The following is a 26795-nucleotide window of genomic DNA, read 5'->3' as shown; positions in this document are numbered from 1 at the left end:
GGCGGAGCGGAGATCCATCCAAATCTGGGGCTGAGGAACTAACCAAGGAGAAGTGTTGGGGAGGGAATGTGGGAGACAGGACAAAGAAGGAAGCTGAAAATCACGGCGAAGAGACGCAAGGCGGAGCCAAACCTGTAAACCTGCCTGAGGGTGGGAATCAGATGGGCGATGTCCTTGGTCTGGGAACAGGATAGAATAGGAAGGATGAGTGGGAGAAAAACGGACAGTGATTGCAGACTATCAACATGGCTAGTATGGAAGGCACCGGTGGTCAAACGGATACCACGATGGTGGACGGGATCCAGGAGGTGCAATGTGGAAAGAACAGCCGAACCATAAACTTGACAACCACAGTCCAAGCGAGACAGCACTAAAGCCCGATAAAGTTGGAGAAGAGTGGAACAAGATGTAAGGGCAAGGAAGCGAAGGAAATTGAGTTTACAGAAACAAGCTATCTTCAGAAGTCTGATAGCAGGCAGCCAAGTGAGCTTATTGTCGAAAAGAAGACCCAGGAAACAAATCTGTGGGACCACAGGTAATCGCACATCAAGGCAGAGCTCCGGATCAGGGTCGATCGTAGTACAGCGACAGAAATGGTCCACCCGTGATTTTAAAGGAGCGAATTGAAACCCATATAAGAGGGTCCATGCAGAGGCACACCGTATAGCACCCTGGAGCTGCCGCTCTGCAGAGGCCTTCGAAGAGGAACTAACCCAAGTGCAGCAATCATCCACATACAGAGCAGGGGTGACCACAGGACCGACGGAGGCCACAACTCCATCTATAGCAATGAGGAAAAGAAGTACACTCAATACAGAACCTAGTGGGATGCCATTCTTCAGGGTCTGTGGAGCACATAAAACAGTACCAACCTGAACCCTGAAGGACCGATGGAACAGGAACTGGCAAATAAAAATCGGAAGTTGGCCCCTAAGACCCCACTCATGAAGCGTTAATAAGATATGACAGCACCAAACTGTGTCATAGGCCTTGCGAAGTTCAAAAGATACTGCAACCAGATGGCGGCACTGGAAAAATAGCCTGCTGAACGGCAGATTCCAACCGAAGTAAATGATCGATCAGAGACTGCCCCTCTTTGAAGTCACACTAATAAGGGGACAATAGATCCCGAGATTCGAGGACACAATTGAGTCGAAGGGCTACCATCCGTTGAAGTAACTTGCAAACAATGTTTGTCAGACTAATTGGCTAATAGCTTTCGACAAACAGGAGGGTCTTACCAGGCTTAAGGACAGAAACCACGTTACTATCAATCCATTGAGAAGGGAAGTCACTCTGGAGCCAAATACGGTTAAGCACCCGGAGAAGATATTGTCGTCGTGGAGCACTGAGATATTGAAGCAATTGGAGTCTGGGCCAGGGGCCTTATCATGAGAAGAAGACAGCATGGAAAGAAGTTCCCATTCAGTAAAAGGTTCATTGTAAGATTCTGACTGACAAAGGGTAAAACATAAAGCAGAAGCTTCAGTTAGCTGTTTCTGGTGAAGAAAAGCAGCCACATAGGAGGTTGATGCTGATGCTGTTGCAAAATGGGTCACAAGATGTTCCGTGAGAATCAACGGGTCCGTGAAAAGGCCATCCGGGAGGATACACTGCCAATGGCAACCTTGGAGAGAGCAAAGTGTAGCCCATACCCATGCCATCGGGACAGTAGAACTGAGGGAAAAAACAAAGTGTTCCCAACAAACCCATTTCCTCCGTTTGATTAAGTAATGGGCTTTGGCGCGAAGGCGTTTAAAGGTAACATGATTGGCAGCGGATGGGTGCCTCTTAAGAAGTTGCAAAGCTCGCCGGCGATCACGGAGGGCAATGGCAGTACTCCACCACAGGACTTGTCAGCAGTCAAATGCCCCAGATGAGCATGGGATAGCCAGGCTAGCAGTGCGAACAATCGCATCAGTTACTTCACATAGAATGTCATCAATACAACCCGACAAAGAGGGAGAAAAAACGACCTGTGCAGTATATAGAGGCCAACTGGTGCGTTAGAAAGACTAACGAGGTAACCTGTCCATTGGGGAGCGGGGAGGGAGCGAGAGAATCAACGGGAAGTGGTCGCTATCGCAAAGGTCATCGTGTGGCAACCAGTGTAACGAAGGGAGGAGGGAGGGAGAAGAAAGAGAAAGATCAATGGCAGAAAAGGTACCATGATTGGCACTGAACTGGGCAGGGGCAACATCTTTAAGAAGGCACAAGTAGTAGTCTGCAAGAAACTGGTCTATGAGAAGACCCCAACTAGATGGAAATGCACTGCCCCCCTCCTTCCCTCCCAAGGGGTGATGAGCATTAAAATCCCCGAGAAGGAGGAAGTTGCTGAAGAAGGGCAGTTAAGGCAGCAGGCGTAAGAGTCCTGTCAGGAGGGAGATAAAGATTGCAAAGTGTGACCCCAGAGTCCAGGTGGACCGTAACAGCAACCACTTTCAATGTAGTTTGAAGAAAAATCCATGTGCTAGCAATGTTCATACGGACCAACGTACAAATGCCACGAGAGGCCCGCAGGGGGCTCAAGATTCAAGCAGTGATTAAGTACTTCGTAAAGAAAGATATGAAAGCAAAGGACATTCTCACCAATTTCCAGAATACACTGGGCGACTCTGCTCCTTAATATTCAACTGTTGCCAAGTGGACAAATGAATTTAAATTTGGTCAGGAGAGCTCAGATGATCGGCGCAGTGGTCAGCCAAGAGGTGTCACTATTCCAAAAATCATTGCAAAAGTGCAAAAAATCACATTTTAACTGAAGAATTAGAAATGAAAAAATTACCTGCAAGATGGACGCCGTGACTTGAGGCTAGATCAAAAACGTGCCATTGCCATGGCAAAATTACAAAACTAAGATATGAATTGTTGCTGCACCTGCCTTATTCACCTAATATGGCTCCATCAGACTTCCATCTCTTCCCAAAACTTAAAATTTTTCTTGGTGGACGAAGATTCACCACAAAAAAAGAATTGATAGCCAGAGTTGACAACTATTTTGCAGGTGGATCAAGGCACTGGAACATTGTTGGACCACGTGCATTAATCTACATTCTACAAGGAGACTATATCGAAAAATAAGAAGTTTTAGTGATGTCCGTACTTTTTTCCTATTCCATTCTCAGAACTTTTCAAACCACCCTCATCGGCTGCTCACAGATTTTTCATTCTTCTGTAAAGAAATCATTTCAGTATTTTATGGCAATGACTCACTAAAATGAGATGTCTGTAATATTGACACACATCAGCATGTTCCTTCTTTGGAATTAGAATTATTACCTCATGCTGGACGTCTGAGGGTATTTCAGCTCTCTCATATTTTGCACTCCATGTGGATTATTTCAGTCATGGCTCGCTCTTTCAAGGATCTCAATAATTCTCTTGGGATGTCATCTGCTACAGAGGCCTCTTGTTCCATTTAGATCTTTCGGTGCAATGTGAAATTCTTCTCGCATTATCAGATTTTCTATCTCATCTCCACCTACTTCCTTTTCTTTTTCTATATGAACCTGAAGTTAGATTCCCTTATAGACAGACGCTACATATTCCTTCTACCATTAAAAGGAGGAGTGGAGATTAGGGTTGAACATCTCAACAACATTGAGGTCATTAGATACTGAGCACAAGCTCAGAATGTTTCAAAGATGGGGAAGGAAATTGGCTGTGGCCTTTCAAAGGAATCACCCAGTCATTTGCCTGAAGCGATTTAGGGAAATGACGGAAAACCAAAAAGGATAGCTGAACGAAGAGTTGAACCGTAGTGCTCCCATATGGAGTACAGTATGCTGAACATTGCACTAACTTCCTCGGGTTCTACCTAGCACATTTACTTTTTTGCTTATAGTGGCTTCCCAACTGAGCTCTTTATTTACCTTTTCTCCAAAAGTTCTCTTTAATTTTCCTATAGACTGCATTTATCATTCCCCCACTCAAGCATGTTTCTACACTAGTGCATTTGTCCTCTCAGTTATTGCTACTTCACTATTTTCTGTCAATCTCTTTCTCTATACATCCATATTCCTTTCTGCCGGCTTCACTTTTATATTTTCTCCTCTTGTCAATTAAATCCAATAGTACTACTAGGCTCTGTCACTAAGGGTGGACTGTCTCTAGAGTGTTTCAACAGGCTTCTGTATGTTTCCAATGAGTCGTGGGTTCGATGCCTGCATCTGCGTGCCCTCACACCTGTCTGACTGCTCAGAGAGGGGCCAGATGTCCAATGTTAACCTTGTATCTGCAAGGTCACACCACCCACTGCTACTTTGCTTGGGAAGCACGTGTGAGATCGTGTACTGCGAGAGCCAATCAAGCTGCTGTGTCCTATTGTGTACCAGTAGCTGCTGCCTGGGAGACTACACATGCCACTGCGTTGCCACCACCAAGCGTTGTACTTTACAGATTTATCCGTGTCCCATTCATTCCAGAAACCCTTCAGTTTTGCAATTTCTGTTTTGAAATTCTTGTCTTACCATTATATGATCAATCTGAAATCTTCCATTGCCCCTAGTTCTCTTCCACTTATATAGCCTTCTTTCATGATTCTAAAACGACATGGTACGATGATTAAATTACACTCTGTGCAATATTGTAGCAGGCTGGTTACTCTTTCTATTCCCCAGTTCATGTTCTCCAACTATTTTTCCTTATCTTCCACTTCCTACTTTGAATCCCAGTTACCAATCACAAATTATGATCTCCATTAATTAAATAATTTCCTTTATCTCATCATTGTCTTCCAATCTCTTCTTCATCTGCAGAGCTTGTGGGCATCTAAACTTTGTGGTGAGTGTCTGCTTTGTGTTAATCTTTGCTATGATAACATGTTCATTACACCATTAATAGTTAGCTCATCTGTATTCCTATTTTCTTATTCATTGTAAATCCTATCCTTGTGTTAGCCCTGTTTGATTCTGTGTTGATAACATATACTGACCTGACTGCAAGTTGCGATGTCCTTGCCAACCCACTTCACTAATCTCCACTACCTTCAACTTCAACCTACGCATTCCCCTTCTTAAATTCTCTAACCTATCTACCCTATGAAGAGATCTAACGTTCCATACACACCGATTCAAACATTGCCAGCTTTGTTTTCCCTTATTATGTTCTCCTGAGTAGCCCCCATCCAGAGATCCAAATGGTGGACTATTATAATGAAGAGGATGCAATCTTCACTATGCCATACAGTAGAGCTGCATGCTCTCAGAAGAAAGCCTGTAGTTTCCTCCTGCTTTCAGCCATTCACAGTACAGCACAGCAAGGTCATGCTGCCAATGTTACAAGGCCAGATTATTTAGTCAATTAAACAAACTGTTGCCCCTGCAGCTACTAAATAGGCTGCTCTTCAGGAACCATAGGTTAGTCTGACCTTTCACAGATTTCCTTCCATTGTGGTTGCACCCGTGGTACAGCTACCTGCATTATTGAGGCAAGTGAGAGTGAGTTTAATATTTATGAGGAGAAATTGTTGTTGTCTGCCATTGCATACTATGTCGTTTCTTCTGGGTACAAACAACCCGGAAGTGTTGATGGTGTCTCGTACATTGTTTTATCGTAATAAAATACTTATGTAAATAAGAGAGGGAGAAGGTGAGAAATGGCAATAGGAATACAGTAAAAATATGACGAATTGACACTGAAATGCATATTTATCCTTGCATTAACCTGAAGCTCATGGCACTGAATGTTCATTTAAGATAAGTACTAAAGCATTTCACAAGCTGTGCACTTCCTCTCCTTTCATTTTATTTTATATTTCTGACATTTTAAATATTGGACACCATAATGCTGTGACAAGGTATTCATCTTGAATCTCTACTCTTCTCTTTCAGAAAATATTCTGCTCTTCATGTGGAATATACAGCCTCTGTCTAAAATATAAAGTCAGATCTCAATAACAATATTCTTTGGCAACAACTAATGGACGTCAACAAAATATCTGTTGAGATACCTACTATGAACATTTAGCTCTGGTGATCTTATCAATTATTTCCCCAGCAGAGCATTGAGTGAGCATACCTTAGTATGTTACCAAATAAAAGGAAACAGGTACTGAAATTTACTAAACAATTCGGAATGGTTTTCTTAAGAACTGCAATTTGTTTTTCATTGATAACAAATGTGTTGTGTACTTCTTGCCCTCCTGTATTTTGATAATACATCTTCAGTCCTCAATTCCTTTTCGTCTATTGATCTTTAAGTTTAGCTGCAGATACGTTCACAATTGCTTTACAATCTCACTCCAAACATTTCAATTGAAATAACCATTTAATATTATCTCGGTCTGTTTAGAAACGAAAACTTTAAAATAATCCACCTACATGCTTCACATATAAATCAAAATTAGCAGCTGACCGCCAGTAATTGTTTCTATAAACTTCCCATGAATTTCTACTCACACAGCACAAGACTCTAGGTACTGTTTACAGTATCATTGTTCCAAGACTTTTAATGTTTCATAATATATGTGACAACTCCATCTTCAACATTTTCATATTGTCCTTGAGGGGAAAAAAAAAACAGTAACAAAGTTTTCACTTCAAGTCGGCATAGTGAAAAAACTAGTTGCAGCCTGGCAGCCATATTGACAAACACAATTAATTCATCAGATTTGTTTTAGAATTATGAATGACTACTACAGACAAAACCAATTGAAGCTGACCCATCAAAAACTTGGGTACAGTCTTCCATCAAAAGAACAAGCAGGTTTCAAGGAAAGTGGAAGCAGTTTGGAAGGATCTACATCTATCTACATCCGTACTCCGCAAGCCACCTGACGGTGTGTGGCGGAGGGTACCCTGAGTACCTCTATCGGTTCTCCCTTCTATTCCAGTCTCGTATTGTACGTGGAAAGAAGGATTGTCAGTATGCTTCTGTGTGGGCTCTAATCTCTCTGATTTTATCCTCATGGTCTCTTCGCGAGATATACGTAGGAGGGAGCAATATACTGCTTGACTCTTCGGTGAAGGTATGTTCTCGAAACTTTAACAAAAGCCCGTACCGAGCTACTGAGCGTCTCTCCTGCAGAGTCTTCCACTGGAGTTTATCTATCATCTCCGTAACGCTTTCGCAATTACTAAATGATCCTGTAACGAAGCGCGCTGCTCTCCGTTGGATCTTCTCTATCTCTTCTATCAACCCTACCTGGTGCGGATCCCACACTGCTGAGCAGTATTCAAGCATTGGGCGAACAAGCGTACTGTAACCTACTTCCTTTGTTGTCGGATTGCATTTCCTTAGGATTCTTCCAATGAATCTCAGTCTGGCATCTGCTTTACCGACGATCAACTTCATATGATCATTCCATTTTAAATCACTCCTAATGCGTACTCCCAGATAATTTATGGAATTAACTGCTTCCAGTTGCTGACCTGCTATTTTGTAGCTAAATGATAAGGGACCTATCTTTCTATGTATTCGCATCACATTACACTTCGCTACATTGAGATTCAATTGCCATTCCGTGCACCATGCGTCAATTCGCTGCAGATCCTCCTGCATTTCAGTACAATTTTCCATTGTTGCAACCTTTCGATACACCACAGCATCATCTGCAAAAAGCCTCAGTGAACTTCCGATGTCATCCACCAGGTCATTTATGTATATTGTGAACAGCAACGGTCCTATGACACTCCCCTGCGGCACACCTGAAATCACTCTTACTTCGGAAGACTTCTCTCCATTGAGAATGACGTGCTGCGTTCTGTTATCTAGGAACTCCTCAATCCAATCACACAATTGATCTGATAGTCCGTATGCTCTTACTTTGTTCATTAAACGACTGTGGGGAACTGTGTCAAACGCCTTGCGGAAGTCAAGAAACACGGCATCTACCTGTGAACCCGTGTCTAAGGCCCTCTGAGTCTCGTGGACGAATAGCGCGAGCTGGGTTTCACACGATCGTCTTTTTCGAAACCCATGCTGATTCCTACAGAGTAGATTTCTAGTCTCCAGAAAAGACATTATACTCGAACATAATACGTGTTCCAAAATTCTACAACTGATCGACGTTAGAGATATAGGTCTATAGTTCTGCACATCTGTTCGACGTCCCTTCTTGAGAACGGGGATGACCTGTGCCCTTTTCCAATCCTTTGGAACGCTTCGCTCTTCTAGAGACCTACGGTACACCGCTGCAAGAAGGGGGGCAAGTTCCTTCGCGTACTCTGTGTAAAATCGAACTGGTATCCCATCAGGACCAGCGGCCTTTCCTCTTTTGAGCGATTTTAATTGTTTCTCTATCCCTCTGTCGTCTACTTCGATATCTACCATTTTGTCAACTGTGCGACAATCTAGAGAAGGAAGCACAGTGTAGTCTTCCTCTGTGAAACAGCTTTGGAAGAAGACATTTAGTAATTCGGCCTTTAGTCTGTCATCCTCTGTTTCAGTACCATTTTGGTCACAGAGTGTCTGGACATTTTGTTTTGATCCACCTACCGCTTTAACATAGGATGTTCAGTTACTCCACTGCCCATGAAGTACGTGTTTAGGTGCAACACTGGATTGCAACCCTAAGCACTGTGAAAACACCAACAAGAAAGTATCAGCTAATGACAACAAACTAACTGGAAACAACTGGTCTTTATAACCAGAGAGGTTGAGAACTACTCTGGTTATGACACAGCTGAAGAGTATGCTTGCCCTGTGTGGTACAGATCCAGTCATGCTAAACAAGATGACCCTGACTCATCACTGCTTGCTTGATACAGACTTCATCTGATAAAAGTTTACTGTCTGACAGGAAAAGCTCCACCAGATACTAGAAGAGAAGCTGCATCCACGAAAGAGACATCTAAGGTGCTTGTCTCATACGTGCTTCCATTGTATTGATATCAACCGGCCCATCAATGACTGAGACCTGGGAGGAATTTCCTACATACAGCTGAAAATCTGTATGAACCTCCTCAGACCATAAGGTTAGGATTACAGAGGGCAATAAACACTCACCTTGCTGGCTGGATGCTACCAATCTAACATGTACCCTCAAGTCAACCTGAAAATTTTTTAACAGCCTTCACACTGATATTGGCAATCCCAGAATGTTAAAAGTGGAGTTTTCCCTAGCCCATCTCATCTCTATGAATGTGGTGAAGATCAAACCACAGGCCATTTCATGCACTGCGGCAAGTATCCTTTAAGCTGCATATGCAGCAGCACCATCTAACACCAGTGATTTGGCAAAGTTCTTGGCAACAACTATTTTATACGTTTTGTCATTAAGTATCAACATAACATGTAATGCAATTTGCATTTTTATTACTGTTTGATTATGATATGGATAAACAAATAAAGTGATTGACCACTGTGATTTGCTCGCACAAGGGATCTGCCGACAAACTGCACGACATTGCAAATGACTGTTGTGATACATCACTAGTGTGTGGTACCCTCCACAGTGGAATCAGTAAGCCAGTGTGATTTTCAAAATGGAATATGGAGTCCTCAGGACTATTCTTCTCTTAAGACTTTGCCTGTATCCAGTGCTGTTAGACTCTTTAGACACTGACTGCAATGACTGTTTTGTTCATAACTTGTCTGCCTTAGCCTATGATGAATTTATAACTTTTCATGGTTCACAATACCACATTTATTTTAAGTGTTTGTTACAGCTGTAATGTAGAAGTAAATGTTGAGTGTTGCCTTCCGAATTTTTTGTTGGCAGGGAGTCCACTGGGGTAAATTTTTTTCTTAATTCTTGTCTTAGCATATTTAGCAATACTTATAAGCAGTGAACAGTGAGTGCCTGAAGCATATGACATGTTATTAAATTCAAATCATCTTCATTTTTGGAACCAATGGCACTATGTCCTTTCATATTGTTAATACTATTGTGGGTAACAATTTAATACTAAAAGCCCCTCGTATCAGCACTATATAATTGAAAGAGTATAATTTGTTCCCTACAAAATATTTAAATTTGTCACACAACAGAAGATCTGTTACATTGTATGCTGCTGGTAATTATGGGTTATTGAATTTAATTTTTTTTTTGCCTAAGCTGCTCAGAAATGTTTTGCATCATCCTCATGACTAGCACTGCTTGTTATATTTTTTTTGCCAAAAACATCTTTCTCAATGCTAGTTTGAGTTCTAGATATCATTGCGTACAGCCACTTGTTATCAAGAGATAAATGTAAGCCTATATTGTCAGTGCATTTCAGCAGAGTGAGCGGTGTGTCTAATCACGAAAACAACAATGCAGTACAGTACACTGTGCCAACATGCTTTGAGGATCATTTCAAACATATACATGTGCACAGTGACTTTATGGTAAACAGGAATGTTAAAACAAATGCTGGACTGACACACACCACAGTGACATTTAAACATTCAGCCACCTACACAGGTAGTAACAAACTTTTGAGTTATTTGTTACGTCATCTTTCATTTGTCAATAATTCTTTATTATTAAACTTTCAACATCGTATCTTCACATTAATAAAATTACTGAACCCAAACTGCATATACCTCTACTAAAATGCAGTTGGAATCGGGCAGGAATGGCTTTATCTGTTCTTGGGAAAATCAGTTACATCATACTTTATCACCAGGAACTGACACAAATTGTTCAGTGAGATAAACAAATGTAGTACTGATTCATTTACACAAAGACAGGTGGTAAAAGGAAATGAAAGAGCAGGCGTGCGTGCATGTGAAAGCAACAGTTAATCCCCATTATTAAAGACTTAGCCCAGAATAAAATTTGTTGAGTTTATAATCCAGTGGCAGTTACGATTGGCACCCTCCTGTTTTACACTTACCAGCAAGTTCCATGGAGTCAGCAGCTGCACATTTTACAAGGTTTCTCCCTGTAACAAGGAAAAGGAAATTCTATGAAATACAACATGTGTGCAAGAGTCCCAGGAATAAGAGCGTTAATTAACAGAAGGAGAATAGGCAGCATGTTCAATGAGGATGTCCAGTATATTTAAGTTGGCCATCGGACCAACTATATTAAAATAATTTATATTTGTTTCTTAAGCTCACTTCAGTAAAACATTCCCCCCCCCCCCCACCAAATCCATACATGTTTCGACAGTGATGAGCTGCTTCCCATGAGTACCCATTTCACGATGCAAGTTACTTAAATCTTGAAAATCTTAACTAAACTAATAACGTAAAGGAGACAGATTGTTACTTACCATAAAGATGATAAGTTACATTTCAGACAGGCACAATTAAAAGATTATTTTGCACCTTTTCAATTCACTGTGTAATGGGTATTATAGAAACATTGGCAAAATAGTAGACTACCACATCCAAAAGATTAGACTTTTTTAATTTTTACATGTAGCATTCAAATGCCTTTTCTTAAATAATGTGGTATAAGAAAGGCACCACAGTTTTATGCTCTGGTTATTATACTGCTTTGATTTGGTATTTGTTTAAGTTTGCAGTATAATTATGGTAGGTCGTTTAATAAGGTCAGGGTGTTTGTGTCTATGATGATTGTGACTTAGAGGTGTACGGAAAGTTGTTATTAAAATAATTGATGGTCAATTAAACAATTTAAAACTAACATCAAAGCAAGAGCTGACTGAAAGCAACAATTTTTTTTATAGGGCCTGTTGGCATAAAATGGGTATAGTGGGGTAAAACAAGCATGAACAATTTTTTAAAAAAATAAATCCTTTACTATTAATATGTATCTTAAAAAATTTTTCATGTGTGTGCATCATCATTTTATATGATGCTATACTAAAGTTATGTTGGCAACACTTATAACTTGAGAGAAAATCTTTTGTTTGTTTTTTACAACGACAGAGTAACCAACACAACAGCTTCAGTTAGTTGTTTACAGTTAACCTGCAAGAACAGAAGTTAAAAATTACGGTACGCACATACTGTATGTGCCCATTTGAAGTTTATATTAGTACAGAGATTTAATTTTTAATGTCAGGAGAAGTTTTAAGTGGGAGTTCAGTTTATGTTGTAAAAAGTAAATAAATGAATGAATGAAACATTGAGGTGTTGGCGTGAAAATCCTCCTGAAGTTCAATGCTCTGGGAAAATAACGTGACATCAAAAGAAGAGGAAAAGTTTGTAGTAGAGGCTCCTGTATTTATGGCCAAGTTGAAGCATCCATTAGAAGAAAGGATTTAAATTTATGGTGTGTAGTTATGTACATTCAATGGGTAGGAAGACACCATTTAAGTACGATATGCCAGTCTATGACTTTATAGTAGGTTTCAAAAAAAAGCTGGCAAGAGGAAGTCTCAAGGCAAAAACCTGAACTACTGGCACGAGCATGGGCAAAAGACTAATTTTGTAGTATATGATTTTTTTTAAATTATATGAGAAAATTCTTAAGGGCAACAATTAAGCAAACCACCCAAAAAGGATTTTCAACTCTAAACTGGCTTGGGCACAGATCCTACTAAAGGAAAGGTGTTTGTCCCTGAAAGTATAAGGGTAATCTATTCAAGATCAATTGATGAAAGACTTTAATACAGTGTTATATTTGTAGGTAGTATATCTGATGAACACTATCCCCCCCCCCCCGTGTTAGTTTTTAAGGACAAGGAGATTGAAAAACCAGCTCTCATATTCTTTGATGGCTATGGAAGTCATCTCACTTATAATGTAACCTGTGTAGCACGAGAAAATAAAATCATTCTTTCATGTTTTCCACAAAACACCTCTCGTGCACTTCATACTTTGGATATTGATGTATTTGGCCCTTGTGTGGAGAGAGATTTTAAAGACATGGTACTGTGAGTCATGTCTCAAATACGTAGACAAAGCTATTTTTCCAAGCCTTTTAACAAGCAATAAGGGAACAGATGACCCAGAAGCGCAATCTAGCAGTTCACAACATGTACTAATTGTAACCAGCCCATCACCTGAAACGCCTAATTTCCTTACATTAAGTCCATCGATTTCTGGAGTAGGCCTAGGTGAAGCTATTCCTTCACCAATGAAGAAACTAAGACCAGATATTCTGAATACAATATCACCAAAACAGTCTTCTGATGTCAAAACTCCGCTGGCGAATTGAAAGAGAAGAGTTCAAGGAAGTTTCAGGGAACAAATAAATGTTCAGGACCTTTGTAATAAAGAATATTATTCCATTAAATTTTTGACAAAATGCAAAGGAAAAGGTGAATGTCATGCTTTCTCAGACAAAGACAACATTGAATGGGCTGATGTGGGTAAAATTGCTGACATTTCCTATTCTCAACTACAATGGAAGATTTTTCAGGTCTATGTGAAGTGTTTAAGTGAGAAAGACTTTGATCAGAAATCAGCTAATGTTTTTATTTGCACAATTCACAGTATAATATATTTTAATAATTTTCAATAGTACATCCTTTATTTCTTATTATACCTACCTTACATATACAGTGAAAACAGGTATAAAATTAAAATGGTGACACTCTAATAACTAAACAGTTAATTAACCAGTAACATACAATACATTATTCTGAAACATAACAATGGTAAGTGGAGAAGAAGAAACAAAGAACATTACTGTACGGTGACATAGTTAAAAATGGGTCATTGTTATACCTGTTTTAACCCAAGAGGCATCTAACAACGGTTTAGAAGTACTACATATTAGATTTATGGAAATTGTTCATTCTTTTTGTGGCGTGTTACCCACAAAATGGATGGAATTACAAAAGATGTGTTATGTAAGTGGATTCATGTTAAATGATGCGGCCTTGTGGGCCACTGAAGTCACTGAAAAATATTCCACATATGACTAGTTTGAAAAAGGGCTTACCGCGAAATACTGGTCTTTAGGGACACAGCAACGACTTCGTGAGGCTGTATTGAACAGTTTTGATATAGCAAAGGAATGCTCCAAAAGTATTTAGAGAAGTATCTGAATAAAACAAAGTACTGGGACGAGCCAATTTCACATAAAGATTTGTTGTGCTTTCTTAAGAGTAAGATGCCTATTGATATACGCGAAAAATTAACCCCCCCACCCCCAGGCGCAAACATTGATGAATTCATGCCCATCCTAGATGCAATTGATTTGATGCAGGAGGATGTGCAGGCAAGATCTCTAAATCACAGTCAGTCGTGGAGGAATGGAAATATTCAGCGTCGCGAGCTGGCTGGCAGATAACCCAGCTCGGCGTACCAAAGCCAAGACAATAACAACGCGCATTGCCAAGGTAGAACAGGCTGGTGGGAACGAAGTACTGCAGATAGGAGGCAAGAACATAGGTTCACTCCAGGATACTACAGTAATAAAGAAATGACGCAGAACAGAAATCAAGGGAGACAGAATACCCAGACACAAAATCTGGTAAATCAAAACTGGCGACAGCATCCGCCACCAATAGTAATCAATGAAGTAAATGGTACCGAAATGCGGCCAATTTCTCAGCCAGCGGAAAACAAATTACTGCTGCATTAAGTCCCAAAGTGCAGGCAGGTGGGCAAGATAGGGACGATTCTGATTTAAGATTAAAAATGTTAAGGTACAATGATGGCACTGACATGAGAAATAAATTGTATAACGAGGACACTAAATGCAGCACAAATCACCCGGCAGTTATAAAACCTTCCGTTAAAATACTAATCGAAGGTATTTCAGTGAACGCAATATTTGATACTGGGTCTGATATTAATGTGATTTCTAAGGACTTATTTAAACAGATCATTAAAGCAAAACGTGTGCCAATATTGCCAGTTAGCAATTGTAAGGTTTTGGGAGGGATTGGAGAGAGAAGTAGAAGCGTGAAAACACAAGTCCAATTAGAGACAGAATTTGGAAATGTAGCGATTGAATGCACATTTCTCATAATTGATGCACTGATAGTGGACTGTATTTTAGGGTTTTATTTTTTGCAAGAAAAGGACGCAAAGATCGACTTTTCTAACGGGATATGGGAGTTGAAGGTCAAGCAGAAAATCGTCTCTCTAAAATTACTGAAAATAACCGACACACATGGAAGGTTTTGCCCAGGTATACAAATGAAGTTCATTTCAAAAAATAAAACTACAGGCTTAGGGAATCAGGTTCAAGAAATAAAATCTGACCGACATGAACAAATGTTAAAAATAGTTTCTGAATCTGCTCAGCTGTCCTCAGAGCAGCGATCTGAATTGTTTAAGGTTCTCGTGAAATACGAACGAGTATTCGAAGAAAAACCTGGCGTGATTAAGGGATATGAATATAGGATGAAAGTCATGCCACATAAAACCTTCTATCATAGTTCGTACCAAGTACCATGGACAAAAAGAAACAGTTAGTAATGAAATTCAAAAGATGCTTGCATAGAACATTATAGAACCATCCGACAGTCCATATTCGAGCCCCTTAATTGCTGTAAACAAACCAAATGGACAAGTACGAGTAGTTCTTGACGCAAGAGAAATCAGTAAAATTATAATACTGGTGAGAACAAGGCCCGAGAGTATAGACAAATTGATACAGAGATATCGTGGCGTGAAATATTTTTCTACCCTCAATCTCTGAGCTTCCTACTGGCAAACTCCTATTGTGGCACAATCTAGGAAATATACAGCCTCCATTCACGCAGGAAGTAGTTATCAATTCAAAGTTTTACCATTCAGTTTAAATATAAGCTCAAGTGTCTTTACTGCATCACTTGCTGAAACGTTGTGTCCCGAACTTGTGAGTAAGATATCACTGTTTGTAGACAACATTTTAATCGCCACAATAGTTGGAAGGACATATGGAAATACTGGAGAATGTATTAAATAAGGTTTTGCATGCTGGTATTACAGCTCATCTGTGTAAATCGAAGTTTGCACCAAAGAAAATTAAATTTTTGGGCCATACTATTGATTCGTATGGTATCCTCCTAGATAGTGAAAAATTGAATGCCATAGCAAAATTTTCAGTGCCCAGAACAAAACGGCAATTAAAAGCTTTTCTGGGACTGGTGTCATTCTATCGCCGATATGTTCTAAATCAAATACTAAATGCGGAGCCATTGTTACGTCTTCTCAAAAAGAATACGTACTCTGGAATGCCAGTCGGATTTTGGAACAAATCAAAGAGGGTTTATTAAATGCACAATTACTCTATCATCCTGATATGAGTATTGAATTTTGTTTGTATGCAGACACATCCAATGTGGGATTAGGATCATGCCTGTTCCTTGTCCAAAATATTGATGGACAACCCACCTTTTGCACAATTGCATTCGTGAGTAGGACTTTAACCTCATGTGAACGATCTTACTATACTACAGAATTGGAACTACTTGCCATTCTGTGGTCGTTCCGAAAATTCCATTATTATTTAGCTGGTACACATACCAAAGTCTATTGTGCTCATAAGGCGCTAACTTTTTGCATAGTTGCAAACTCCTACATGTACGACTTGCCAGGTGGTCTCTTGCTTTGCAAGAATACAGTTACGAGATAGGGTATATCGGTGGTAACGACAACATTGTTACCGACACCTTATCTCGGATGCCCCAAGGACTAAACGAATATTCCCCATCCTCAAATCTAACATTGGAATTTAATGTGTTTCTAATGAAAGATGAGGCAAAGAGACAGTATTTTGTTGACTTAGGTAAAAATATAGCAGCATTGCAAGATGCCGACCCTAGGTGGAACTCGGTTAAACAGGAGCTATTGAGGTCGTAATCCAAAAATCAGCAACCATTATAGATAGACTTGAGAAACAGGTGCGTGTGAATATAAACTTGACTACGAGAACGATGTTGACTATAGCTAATAGTTTTGTGAACATAAGCAAAACAACACGATAACAGTCGCACGAAATTCGTAGTGCCTATAATTGGTAGCATTTACATTCTGAGTAGTGATAAGGCCAAAAAGGGCAAAGAAACAAGGTAATATGTATAATGTACATAAAATGCAAAAATTGTTTTTATGTCTAAACAAAAGAAAATACCTTAGTCATAGGACAGGTAAATGATGTACCCTATCAACAATGAGCGATACACCATTGCTTGACCTGAGGACCTTAACTAAGAGGGCAATATTCAAAATTTCTAGGTGCTATTGGACTACTACTTTAACCACATTCAAATTATGTCAATAGCCAGTAAATTGGAAAGGATAAGGAAATAGAAATGTTACCGTATATATTTGAAATGTATGTCTGTTGAACATCATTACTTTAAGGACTCTGATAATTTGGGGTATTTCAAGCCAACCTGACATTTATTATTTTTGAAAAATAACTTCTTGATGCAAAAGGTTGGATAGATATATATATGTGTGTGTGTGTGTGTGTGTGTGTGTGTGTGTGTGTGTGTGTGTGTGTGTGTGTGTGTGTGTGTGTGTGTGCGCGCGCGCTATATATTTCTATACACATTTTTAAAGTATTACCTTCGAAGGTAACGGAGTACACTACAAATTTCATCTACATAAATGATTTCCAGATGTTTTCATGTACAGGAGATGTCACAATGTATATACAATGAATTTTCAAACAGTGTAAATGCCTGTTAATCATTACAGCTTTTGTAGTTAAATAAAACCTGTAAAATAATTAAATATTTACACCAAAGCATCAACTGAAATATTGTACAATACCTTCTATTCAATAGATGTAGAAGAATATATAATTAAATGTTTTGTATTTATATCATTATATGGGATAATCAATGACTATTTTGTGAACCACTGAATGTAAAGGTGGTAGAAGAAAGGATAGTAAATTGAAAATTTAAAGTAAAATTTTGCGGTCCGAGTAAACTGACAAAATTTGTCAGGCATTTAATAAATTAACTGCCTTCCACATTGGGGGCCATGTAACATCATAGGTTAAGAATCAACCTGCGACAGCAATCGCACAACTTGCGTATGGGCCACCAGATCCCGCCGCGAGCGCTAAGAGTGCATTGCGATCGCAGGCGCACATGTTGCACACGGGCCGTGAGGTGCCGCCATGAGCGCAACCGTATATAATTGCCGGCGGAGTTCGGCCAGCTCTCATTTTATTGGCATCTCATTTTTGCCTATCCTCTTACTGATTAGCTCTTATTCATTTATGGCTCATGTTATTGTGCTCTTTCAGCCATTCTGATTGTTTTGATTTACTCACAATTAAGGAGTGCTCATTTTGGCATTTCACTTTTGCATATTTCTCACTTTGCTAATAATATGTCCTTAGCTTTTTACAGTTGAATTGATTAAAACATAGTCTCATGTACAGTTTGTTCATCTCAGCCTGTACATATTTTGATGTTCTTAAAATGCTGTAATAATTATCGGAAGCATTTCTTCCCTTAAACTTGTGTAAAAAAATTCTCCGAGTAGAATTTGTTCTGTGACACAGGTGTAAGGTTTTGAATATAAACTATATACGAAACTGTGCTTTAAAAGGAATTTATTTTTTTCAGTTTGTACTACATTGGACGAAAATTTTGTGATATGAGGGAGAAAACTGAGGGGCGAACCCATGGAAATAGTCTTAAATGATTGCCTTTAAAAATAAAAATTTGTGTGACACTGTAGGCACTGAATAAATACGTCACAGCGCACGGCCAAAGTCTGCCTTATGTGAAAGGACCCATGCAAAATAGAACGAGTACATCTGAAAGGCACGATTCCACCTAAACATTTACTAAGATGTAAATACTACCCAATGGAAGAAGAGATGCAAGAAGAAGCAGAACAAGATGGCAAGGTGGTCAACAACAATGCAATTCAGCACGTGTGCCAAACGCAAAATAAGAACTGTTACATCATAATTCACAGTTATTTATCCTACGTTTTTGTTGTGTGCTGTGTGTGTAATTCTCACAACAAAGCAGGCTCGTTTTTGTGTACTGTCTACTTTTTTTTCCTCTTTACTTAGCATTCATGAATGTAGGGATTGAGGAAATAGGGGTGTTACATGCTGCGCACATTTTGATTTTTATTGCACGTATGGGCATTATGCTACTGTTATGTCGAGACAACAGTGAAGTGCAGCTATGATTATCTGTAGTCCAGCCCCAGTTTGACTATCTCTGCCAAAGCCAGCTGCAAAACTGAAGGTGTTTTAGAGGTGCTGCACATTCACCCTGTTCACTCTACACTACTACTGGGCAGCCAGGAAGTCACTGACCCCCACCCCATAGTTGGCTGCCGACAACACTCGCTGCTTGCTACCCTGATGCTGTAGTTTGCATCCCAACGTATTTTCTGCTGTAGTATACATAAAAATTAGCTGCCACAACCCTCCATCAGTGAGCGTACAAGTAGTTTTGTAGTGTTGCACAGCAAAGTAAAAATGCCAATTACGAGTGTTTCTTATTAAGCAGATTAATTATAACTTATTAGTTGTATTTTTCAAATGTTTTCCAACCCTAAGTATCACACTTAGTCTATTTTTCATGTACTCACACAAAAGAATAAACTTACCTGTTTCTTAATGTCATGCCAGCTAATATATAAATTATGATTACAACATATTTTGCTTCTGTGCCAATAGATGTGGCAATATACAATAGAATGTTTCTTCTCTTTGATTAGAAAGTACTGATGTAGAAAGCAAATATTTTTAGGTTTTGTTTTTCCTAGTTCATCCTAGTGACATAACCTAAGTAATTGGTTTGATTTTCACTAGAGAAAGGATGCTCTATTTTATGTTGTCTCAAGATGCTTTACCATGTCAGAAACATTTAACTTATTAGCTTCCAGTCTGATGAATAAGTAAGTTGCCTTTGATTGCTTCAATGTACTAAGCTACATTAAACTTTAGGAGTAGAGTCCTTTTGCGTAGACTAAGCTATGTTCATGTAAATGGGATATTTTAATTACCGTAATTGATGAGCTTATAGAAAGATGTTCGAAGTAGGTAGAAGCCTTAAGTCATATTTTTTAGTGATCACAAGCTGCATAATTAGAAGATAACCAATGTTTTGAGGAGTCTAAGAACTGATGATTTTGTAATGATTGTTTTTTCACACAGACTTGCTCATATTATATGTTTATTTATATGTTGTTGTCTTTACAGTAATGAAGTATGATCTTATGTATAGAAAAAGTTAGTGCTCAGGATAAACATTATGGTACAGAGATTTAACTGGATTGCCCCAAGTATCTTTTCACATTATTTTCATGGCTACTCGTTAAGTACAATTGTACAAGAGGAATTTTAATATTTTTTGTTGTTTAGATATATGACCAATTTCACTTTCATACATATTTTACGTCTGCTTATCACATCTATAAAACAGATTGTAATTATTTGTGTAGGGACAAAAATATGTGAAGTGTGTGCGATATTTCTATTTTATTACAGTGGGACATCTCAGGAAATAGCTCCTGCTGGGTTATTCATTACTATGTGATTATTGGTTCCTCTGACGAGGTTTGGCTTTTTTTTTTATATTTCTAGTTTCCTTTTGGGCACTGAAAAAATTTGGCATAAAAAAAAGCTACTGGGGAGCTGCAAGGAACGGTATTATCACTGATATAATGCACGAATTAAAATTTACAAAGTCGTGTCACTTGCATTATTTAATGTCAACCATGCCAAAGTGGGACTGGTGTCAAGTACGTATGTGTAAGGATACTAGTTCATGTTTTGTAAAGAGCTGCTGCATGCAGTCACATTGCACATAAATTGTTTGAAGAATTTGTTACAAATTATTAACAATTTCAAAATATTAGACTGGTTCATAGGATAAAAGTAATTAGGACTATTGGCAAAAAGGCATGCAGAATTATTTATGAAGTCTGGACGAGACACCATCATGTTTATTAGTAACTTCCATTGACGCAACATACTGATATTTGAAAATAAGTGGAAAGTTTCCCACGAAGAGCGATAATCTGCTAATTTAATGTTAAATTCCGAAGCAGCAATGTTTTTGTCTGCATTAAAGCGGAACAAGCTTAACTACTAATACAAGTGTTTATGAGTTTAGGCATTGTTGGGGAGCATGTACATGCCTGAAAGTTAATGAAATGAAGTATCATCATTTGTAATTGTACTTCAAAGAGAGAATTTCATGTTTTATAACCAAGGAATTTTGATATTTGTGAAGTATAAGAGATACAGGTTCATAATACACACATAGTCAAGTTCATTTAGAAGTGAAGCACATTCACTCGGTGTAAGTTCCCATAACATAGCGCGATAGTCACAAAAATCAGCAAAGTAGGTTAAGAAGCTTTTATAAGATGGAATTCCAATTCAGGGTCGCATATTTGTTTAAATATATTCTTTGGAAGTGATTTCTAGACGGAATGACAGCATTAGCATTACTGAATGAAATCTCTTCAGCATGGCATTGTATACTTTATGAGGAAAAAAATGTACAAGTTAATTTGTTCTAGCTGGAAATTAAACTGCTTTGCTAGAAACGGTCACTAAAGAAACATTATTAATGTACTTAGCCTCTTATAAGGCTTCTGAAGACTACAAACACACAAACACACACAAACACACACACACACAAACACACACACACACACACACACACACACACACACACACACACACACACACACAAAGCTTTTAATCTTGATCGTGAACCATTAACACAAACTGAACATTGACAAAGAGTTATAGGAGGCTCTCATAAATTACTCAAATGGTTTTGTTCTATACAAACAAGACTGGGGTTCCCAAACCATTCCTCTGAGAACACTTAGAGAAACCTGCCACTCTGATGGAACACCTTTATTTTGAAAGTTGATAGAACTTAAGAAATGTGAAAATTTGTTTTATTCAGTGATTACTTCAATTTTGAATCTTAGCTCAACAAAATCTTAATGAATTTTCAAAATATTGGGGGACGGGAGGATGTTAAGATACCAGTTGCTAAATGTAATAGTTTATCATGGAGCACTTATTGACTTTTCGCAGAATACCAGTGTTCAGGGAACAGTTTAGGAAATCCTGGTGTTATACTATACACTTTAAGAGGTATGGGTGTACCTATGTTGATGCTGAGGTTAATGTAATAAATACAGATCAATCACATATTGGATTTCTGATATGTTGCTGCCACAAGAAGTCCATACATGGAATTTTAACCAGCAAGCAGGATAAAACGTGCACCAATTGACTGCTACATTACACATACAAGGTCTGTTCAAAAAATTCCAGAACTTTGTGCAAAAATTTTTTTTATGTTTACCTTCTATTCCCTGCACATGGTCTCCTTTGAAATACTCTCCTCCACAATCGATACACTGCTCCCGACACTGTTCCCACTTGCAGAAGCAGTCTTGGTATGCCTCTTGCTGGACTGCATAAAGTGCCGTCGACGAATTTTCTTTTATCTCGTCTATTGTTTCAAATCCTCATCCTTTTCAACAGGGTTTTCAGCTTTGGAATAAACAAAATAATAAAAAAAAGTCTTCAGGGATCAGGTCTGTGTGAGTACGGAGGATATGGCAGCACAGTGATTTTGTTTTCGTGCAATAGCCACACACCAACAGAGATGAATTCCCAGGTGCATTCTTATGATGCGACAGCCATGAATTGTCTTGCCACATCTCATGCAGTTTCCTTCTCAAATTATCTCGCAAATGTTGCAACACGTCCAGACATTACCATCGATCAATGGTTTGTCCATGTGCTATGAATTCATGATGAACTAATTCTTCACAGTCAAAGAAAACTATCAGCACAGATTTGCAATTAGACTTGACCTGACATCCTTTTTTTGGTCTTTGAGAACCTTTCCTGACCCTTTTTGAAGACAACCTCGGTCTCAGCATCATAACCCTAGACTCACATCTCATCGCCAGTTATGATTCTCTTATGGAACATCTCTTTCTCATTTGTGTGATCCAAAAGCTCTTCACAGATTGTGCGGCAAAGGCCTTTCTGGTCCTGACTCATGAGCTATGGGACGAACTTGGTGGAAACATGACACATTTCAAGATGCTATGTCAGGATTTCCTGACATGATCCAACTGGAATGTTACATTCTTCTGCAATCTTTCCAACAGTTTGTCTTTGATTAGCAGCACAATTTCACTGGCGTTCCTCACATGAGTGTTGTCGGTAGACTTCGAAGGGCGTCCAGACTGAGGGTAATCTTTAACTTCCATCAGGCCATTTTTAAACCATGTGAACCATTTGTAACACTGAGTACAGCTTAAGCACTCATCACTAAATATCAAGGATTTTCTCTGATACAAAATACACAGCATTTACATCTAATCTATTTACAATAACATTCAGTCATTTATCAATGTGTTTTGAAGTTACTATGGACTACATATCTACACCAAGGAAATGGAGCAATGTACATTAATCTACTCATGTTCTCCCTTATTCATTTCAATGGGTGCTCCAGACACATCTTGCATATTAAGAAACTTAACCTAATTCGTTTTACCACCTAGCTCTACATTTCTTTTCGGGCAACGAATAATAAACGTTAACACTTCAAATTGTCTTGTTAGTGATATAATGCTAACCTAACTGCTGTTAATTTATGTGTGTATAAAATCCTTGGCTGTTGTTTTATTGGCATTGCTGACTAATCAGTGTAGCTGTTCCCTCCAACAAATCAACAACAGAATTCAGTTACTGCCACTCAAACCCTTTTAACAAAAGTCAGCCATCTAGGCAAAGAGGACATCTAGCAAAAAGGACATTTCAGTTTAAGACTGGTCTGGGTAACAAAAGTAATCACATTCAGTACAGTGATTCTCAAAAATTTAGCTGTACTAATTACAAACAAAGGAGAGCAATTATAATTATATCAAAAGGAAAGTACAGCTCAGTCATTTTGTCTCCGTTGAATTGCACAGAGATTATAACAACAACAAAAGTCTCTCAATAATGAAACACGTTCAAGTATTAAAGTTCAGCATCTATGTCTATTTATTGAGGCAAGAAGGCAAGGAAAATTTATGTAACAGTAATTCTGCATCATCCATCTACCGATAAAGTGTTTGCTAAAGTAATGAATTTCACAAGAGATTAAAACTAACCAGATCTTAATTCCATTCGGTTCATTTCCAGTAGTGCATCACTCTCCATTTTGAGGTCTGATGTGGAATGCCTTCTCCCTGAAAAATGGTTAAGAACATTTAAACAGTATCTTTGAAAGAGAACGAGAGCTTTAAATTGAATAATGACAGAATCCTTTCTTTATTTAATTACATAAAGATTCAGTTTTTGTTCCATAGATCCAAAAATGATATGATTCTCATGGATGTGGAACATGTTAAAGAGTAACACGGAAAACACAGAACATTTGAATATAAGACTTACTATCCAGATTATTTTCAGGAGATTGTCAAAATATGTGAATATCTTAAACTGGAACTGCTAATTTTTACAGACTACATAGTCAGAATGAAACACAGTTACCCTTGTAATAAATTTATCATACACAAAATACCTAATCCTGACTGTTGTGACCATATGTTGTAAAAACTTATATCTAACAGGCATTTTTATGTAAGCTGGTCTAACAGTCCCTAATAAAAATATCCAACTACAGAGTAGAAGGAGTTGCCTATCAACTTTCAAATGCTGTTTAAACTGTGCTTCACCTAACACCAAGTTTTTAATGGTCGCTGGCAATTGCTTAAAATTGTGTGTTCCTGAATACTGGGCCCGTTTTTGGACCAAGGTTAGTGATTTTAGGCCTTTATGTAGAATGTTCTTATTTCTAGTATTGATAATATGTATTGAGCTATTGGCTGGAAGTAGAAAGATGTTTGAAAAAAATTTCATTAAGGAATAAATATACTGGGAAGCCTTGGTTAGAATATCAAGTTCCTTGAACAGTTTTCTACATGTTGTTCTTGAATTTACACCATAAATAAGTCTTATTGCACACTTTTGCACTTTAAAACCTTTTGCTCTATTTGATTAGTTACCCCAGCATATGATCCCATAAGACATAATAGAATGAAAGTAAACAAAGTATGCAAGTTTTTTTATACTTCTATCTCCTACATCTGACATCATTTGCATTGAAAATACAGATTTGTTTAGGCGATTCAGCAATTCTGAAGTATGCCCTTCCCAACTGAATTTATAATCAAGTTGTAATCCCATAAATTATACACTCTAAACCTTTTTGATCTGCATGTCTTCATATATTATACACAAGCTGGAAGAAAATTTCTTAAAAGTCCTGAACTGCATATAGTGGGTCTTTTCAAAGTTTAACGACAGTAAATTAGCTTTGACCCCTTTATTAACGTGCAGCCATTTCTAAATCTGTATTTGACTTGTAGTTTATTGCAATGTTTGTAACATATTCAAACTTAACAAACTAGCAACGTAACAGATGAGATATCATTACTGTACACAAGAAAAAGCAACGGAACCAAGCTAGAAGCTTGAGGAACACTACATCTAATTAATTCCTAATCAAATGAAGACTGTTTGCTTACTCTACACATATTTTACACCGAGCGAGGTGGCGCAGTGGTTAGCACACTGGACTCGCATTCGGGAGGACGACGGTTCAATCCCGTCTCCAGCCATCCTGATTTAGGTTTTCCGTGGTTTCCCTAAATTGTTTCAGGCAAATGCCGGGATGGTTCCTTTGAAAGGGCACGGTCGATTTCCTTCCCTACCCCGAGCTTGCGCTCCGTCTCTAATGACCTCGTTGTCGACGGGACGTTAAACACTAACCACCACCACCACTGCCACCACCACCACCACCACCACCACATATTTTACAAAGATACCCTCTGTTTCCTGTTATAACAACGAAAATAATTATTGACAATTTAATGTAAATGGATGGATAAAAAAATCTACTCACCAAGCGGTGCCCAGAGAACACACACACAGGAAGGTTTAACTTTTACAAGCTTTAGGAGCCAATGGCTTCTTTTTCTGCAGAAGAGTTGAAGGGGAAGGAATAGGGACAAAGGAAAAGGACTGGAGAAGTTTTGGTGAACAGGGTACAGTTCGGAAAGTAACCCAGAACCTCAGGTCGGGGGAGACTTACTGGATGGGGTGAGAAGGAAACACTGATTATTGGGGGCTGCACTAGCCGATATTTGAAAACCTGAGAGCTTAATTTCTCCAATATCACTGAATCAAAAGATTTAATGGAGACAGAATTTCCACAGCTTAACTGACCAGTTTACAGCAATCTCAAGAAAGCAGTTGTCACAGCACTTTGCAAATACTGGAACTCACAATACTATATTACATTCTATCATGGCATTTGTACAAAATTTGGCCTGAACAAAGTTTTCAAATTACCAGACACACTGCCTCCATGCAACTTATCACCATAAAGAAAGAAAAGGTAACAATACAGTTAGAGAGGTAAACAATGACGGGCAAAATACCTCTGTTATGGCGCATAGGACCAAAAAAGTCTTTCAGATGTGAACAACAATAACCAACATTTGGTAAGCATAATTTTTCTGCCTCAAAACTGTTTGATAAGCTAGCAACTCTATAAGAATGTTCAGAGCGGCATTTAACCAAATTCTGGAATAGGTGACTGACCTTAATGCCAAGAGATGAAGTGAATGGACACGATTCCTAAAAGTTTTAATTCCACTAACTAGATACTGCTACAATAAACCTGGTGGATAATTAAGAACAAGCTGACCTAGCCCCAACTTTCCTTGAAAGGGGGAACAATGAAACTATCTTGAGCATACTCTGAGTACATCATTTTTCCCCACGAGAATCCAGAATACACCTGAGTAGTATTACCTTGCATGCCTTCATTCCCTTCATTCACTGAGAGTTCGGGACAAATCTGTTTATGATGATGCATACCATTAAAATCATATCTGGTCCTAATTCAAAAATTTTTTGTAGACCACTATTTAATATGCTTCTTTTCAGCAACATGAGGCAGATTGTCTGTAGTCAGAGATCTCTGGTTCTGTAAACAGGACATAATCTATTTCAAACAAAGCTTGTGCCAAAATTTATGTGA

General features: G+C 38.6%; 1 protein-coding gene across 1 annotated transcript in view; it reads right to left on the bottom strand.

Moving 5' to 3' along the window:
- Nucleotides 1-25671, bottom strand: part of LOC126361189 (uncharacterized) — a 156788-nt gene extending 131117 nt beyond the window's left edge. The window contains exons 1-3 of the mRNA XM_050007770.1: nt 25653-25671; nt 23857-23934; nt 10761-10808 (exon numbers count right to left, since the gene is read on the bottom strand). Of these exons, the coding sequence (XP_049863727.1) occupies nt 10761-10808; nt 23857-23905 (97 nt within the window). The 5' untranslated portion in view covers nt 23906-23934; nt 25653-25671. The remainder of the gene's footprint in view (nt 1-10760; nt 10809-23856; nt 23935-25652) is intronic.
- Nucleotides 25672-26795: the final 1124 nt, after the last annotated feature.

Source organism: Schistocerca gregaria, chromosome 1, assembly GCF_023897955.1.
Source record: "Schistocerca gregaria isolate iqSchGreg1 chromosome 1, iqSchGreg1.2, whole genome shotgun sequence".
NCBI classification, from domain to species: Eukaryota; Metazoa; Arthropoda; class Insecta; order Orthoptera; family Acrididae; genus Schistocerca; species Schistocerca gregaria.
Note: the sequence above shows the minus strand (reverse complement) of the source record. Positions and strands in the feature narration are given on the sequence as shown.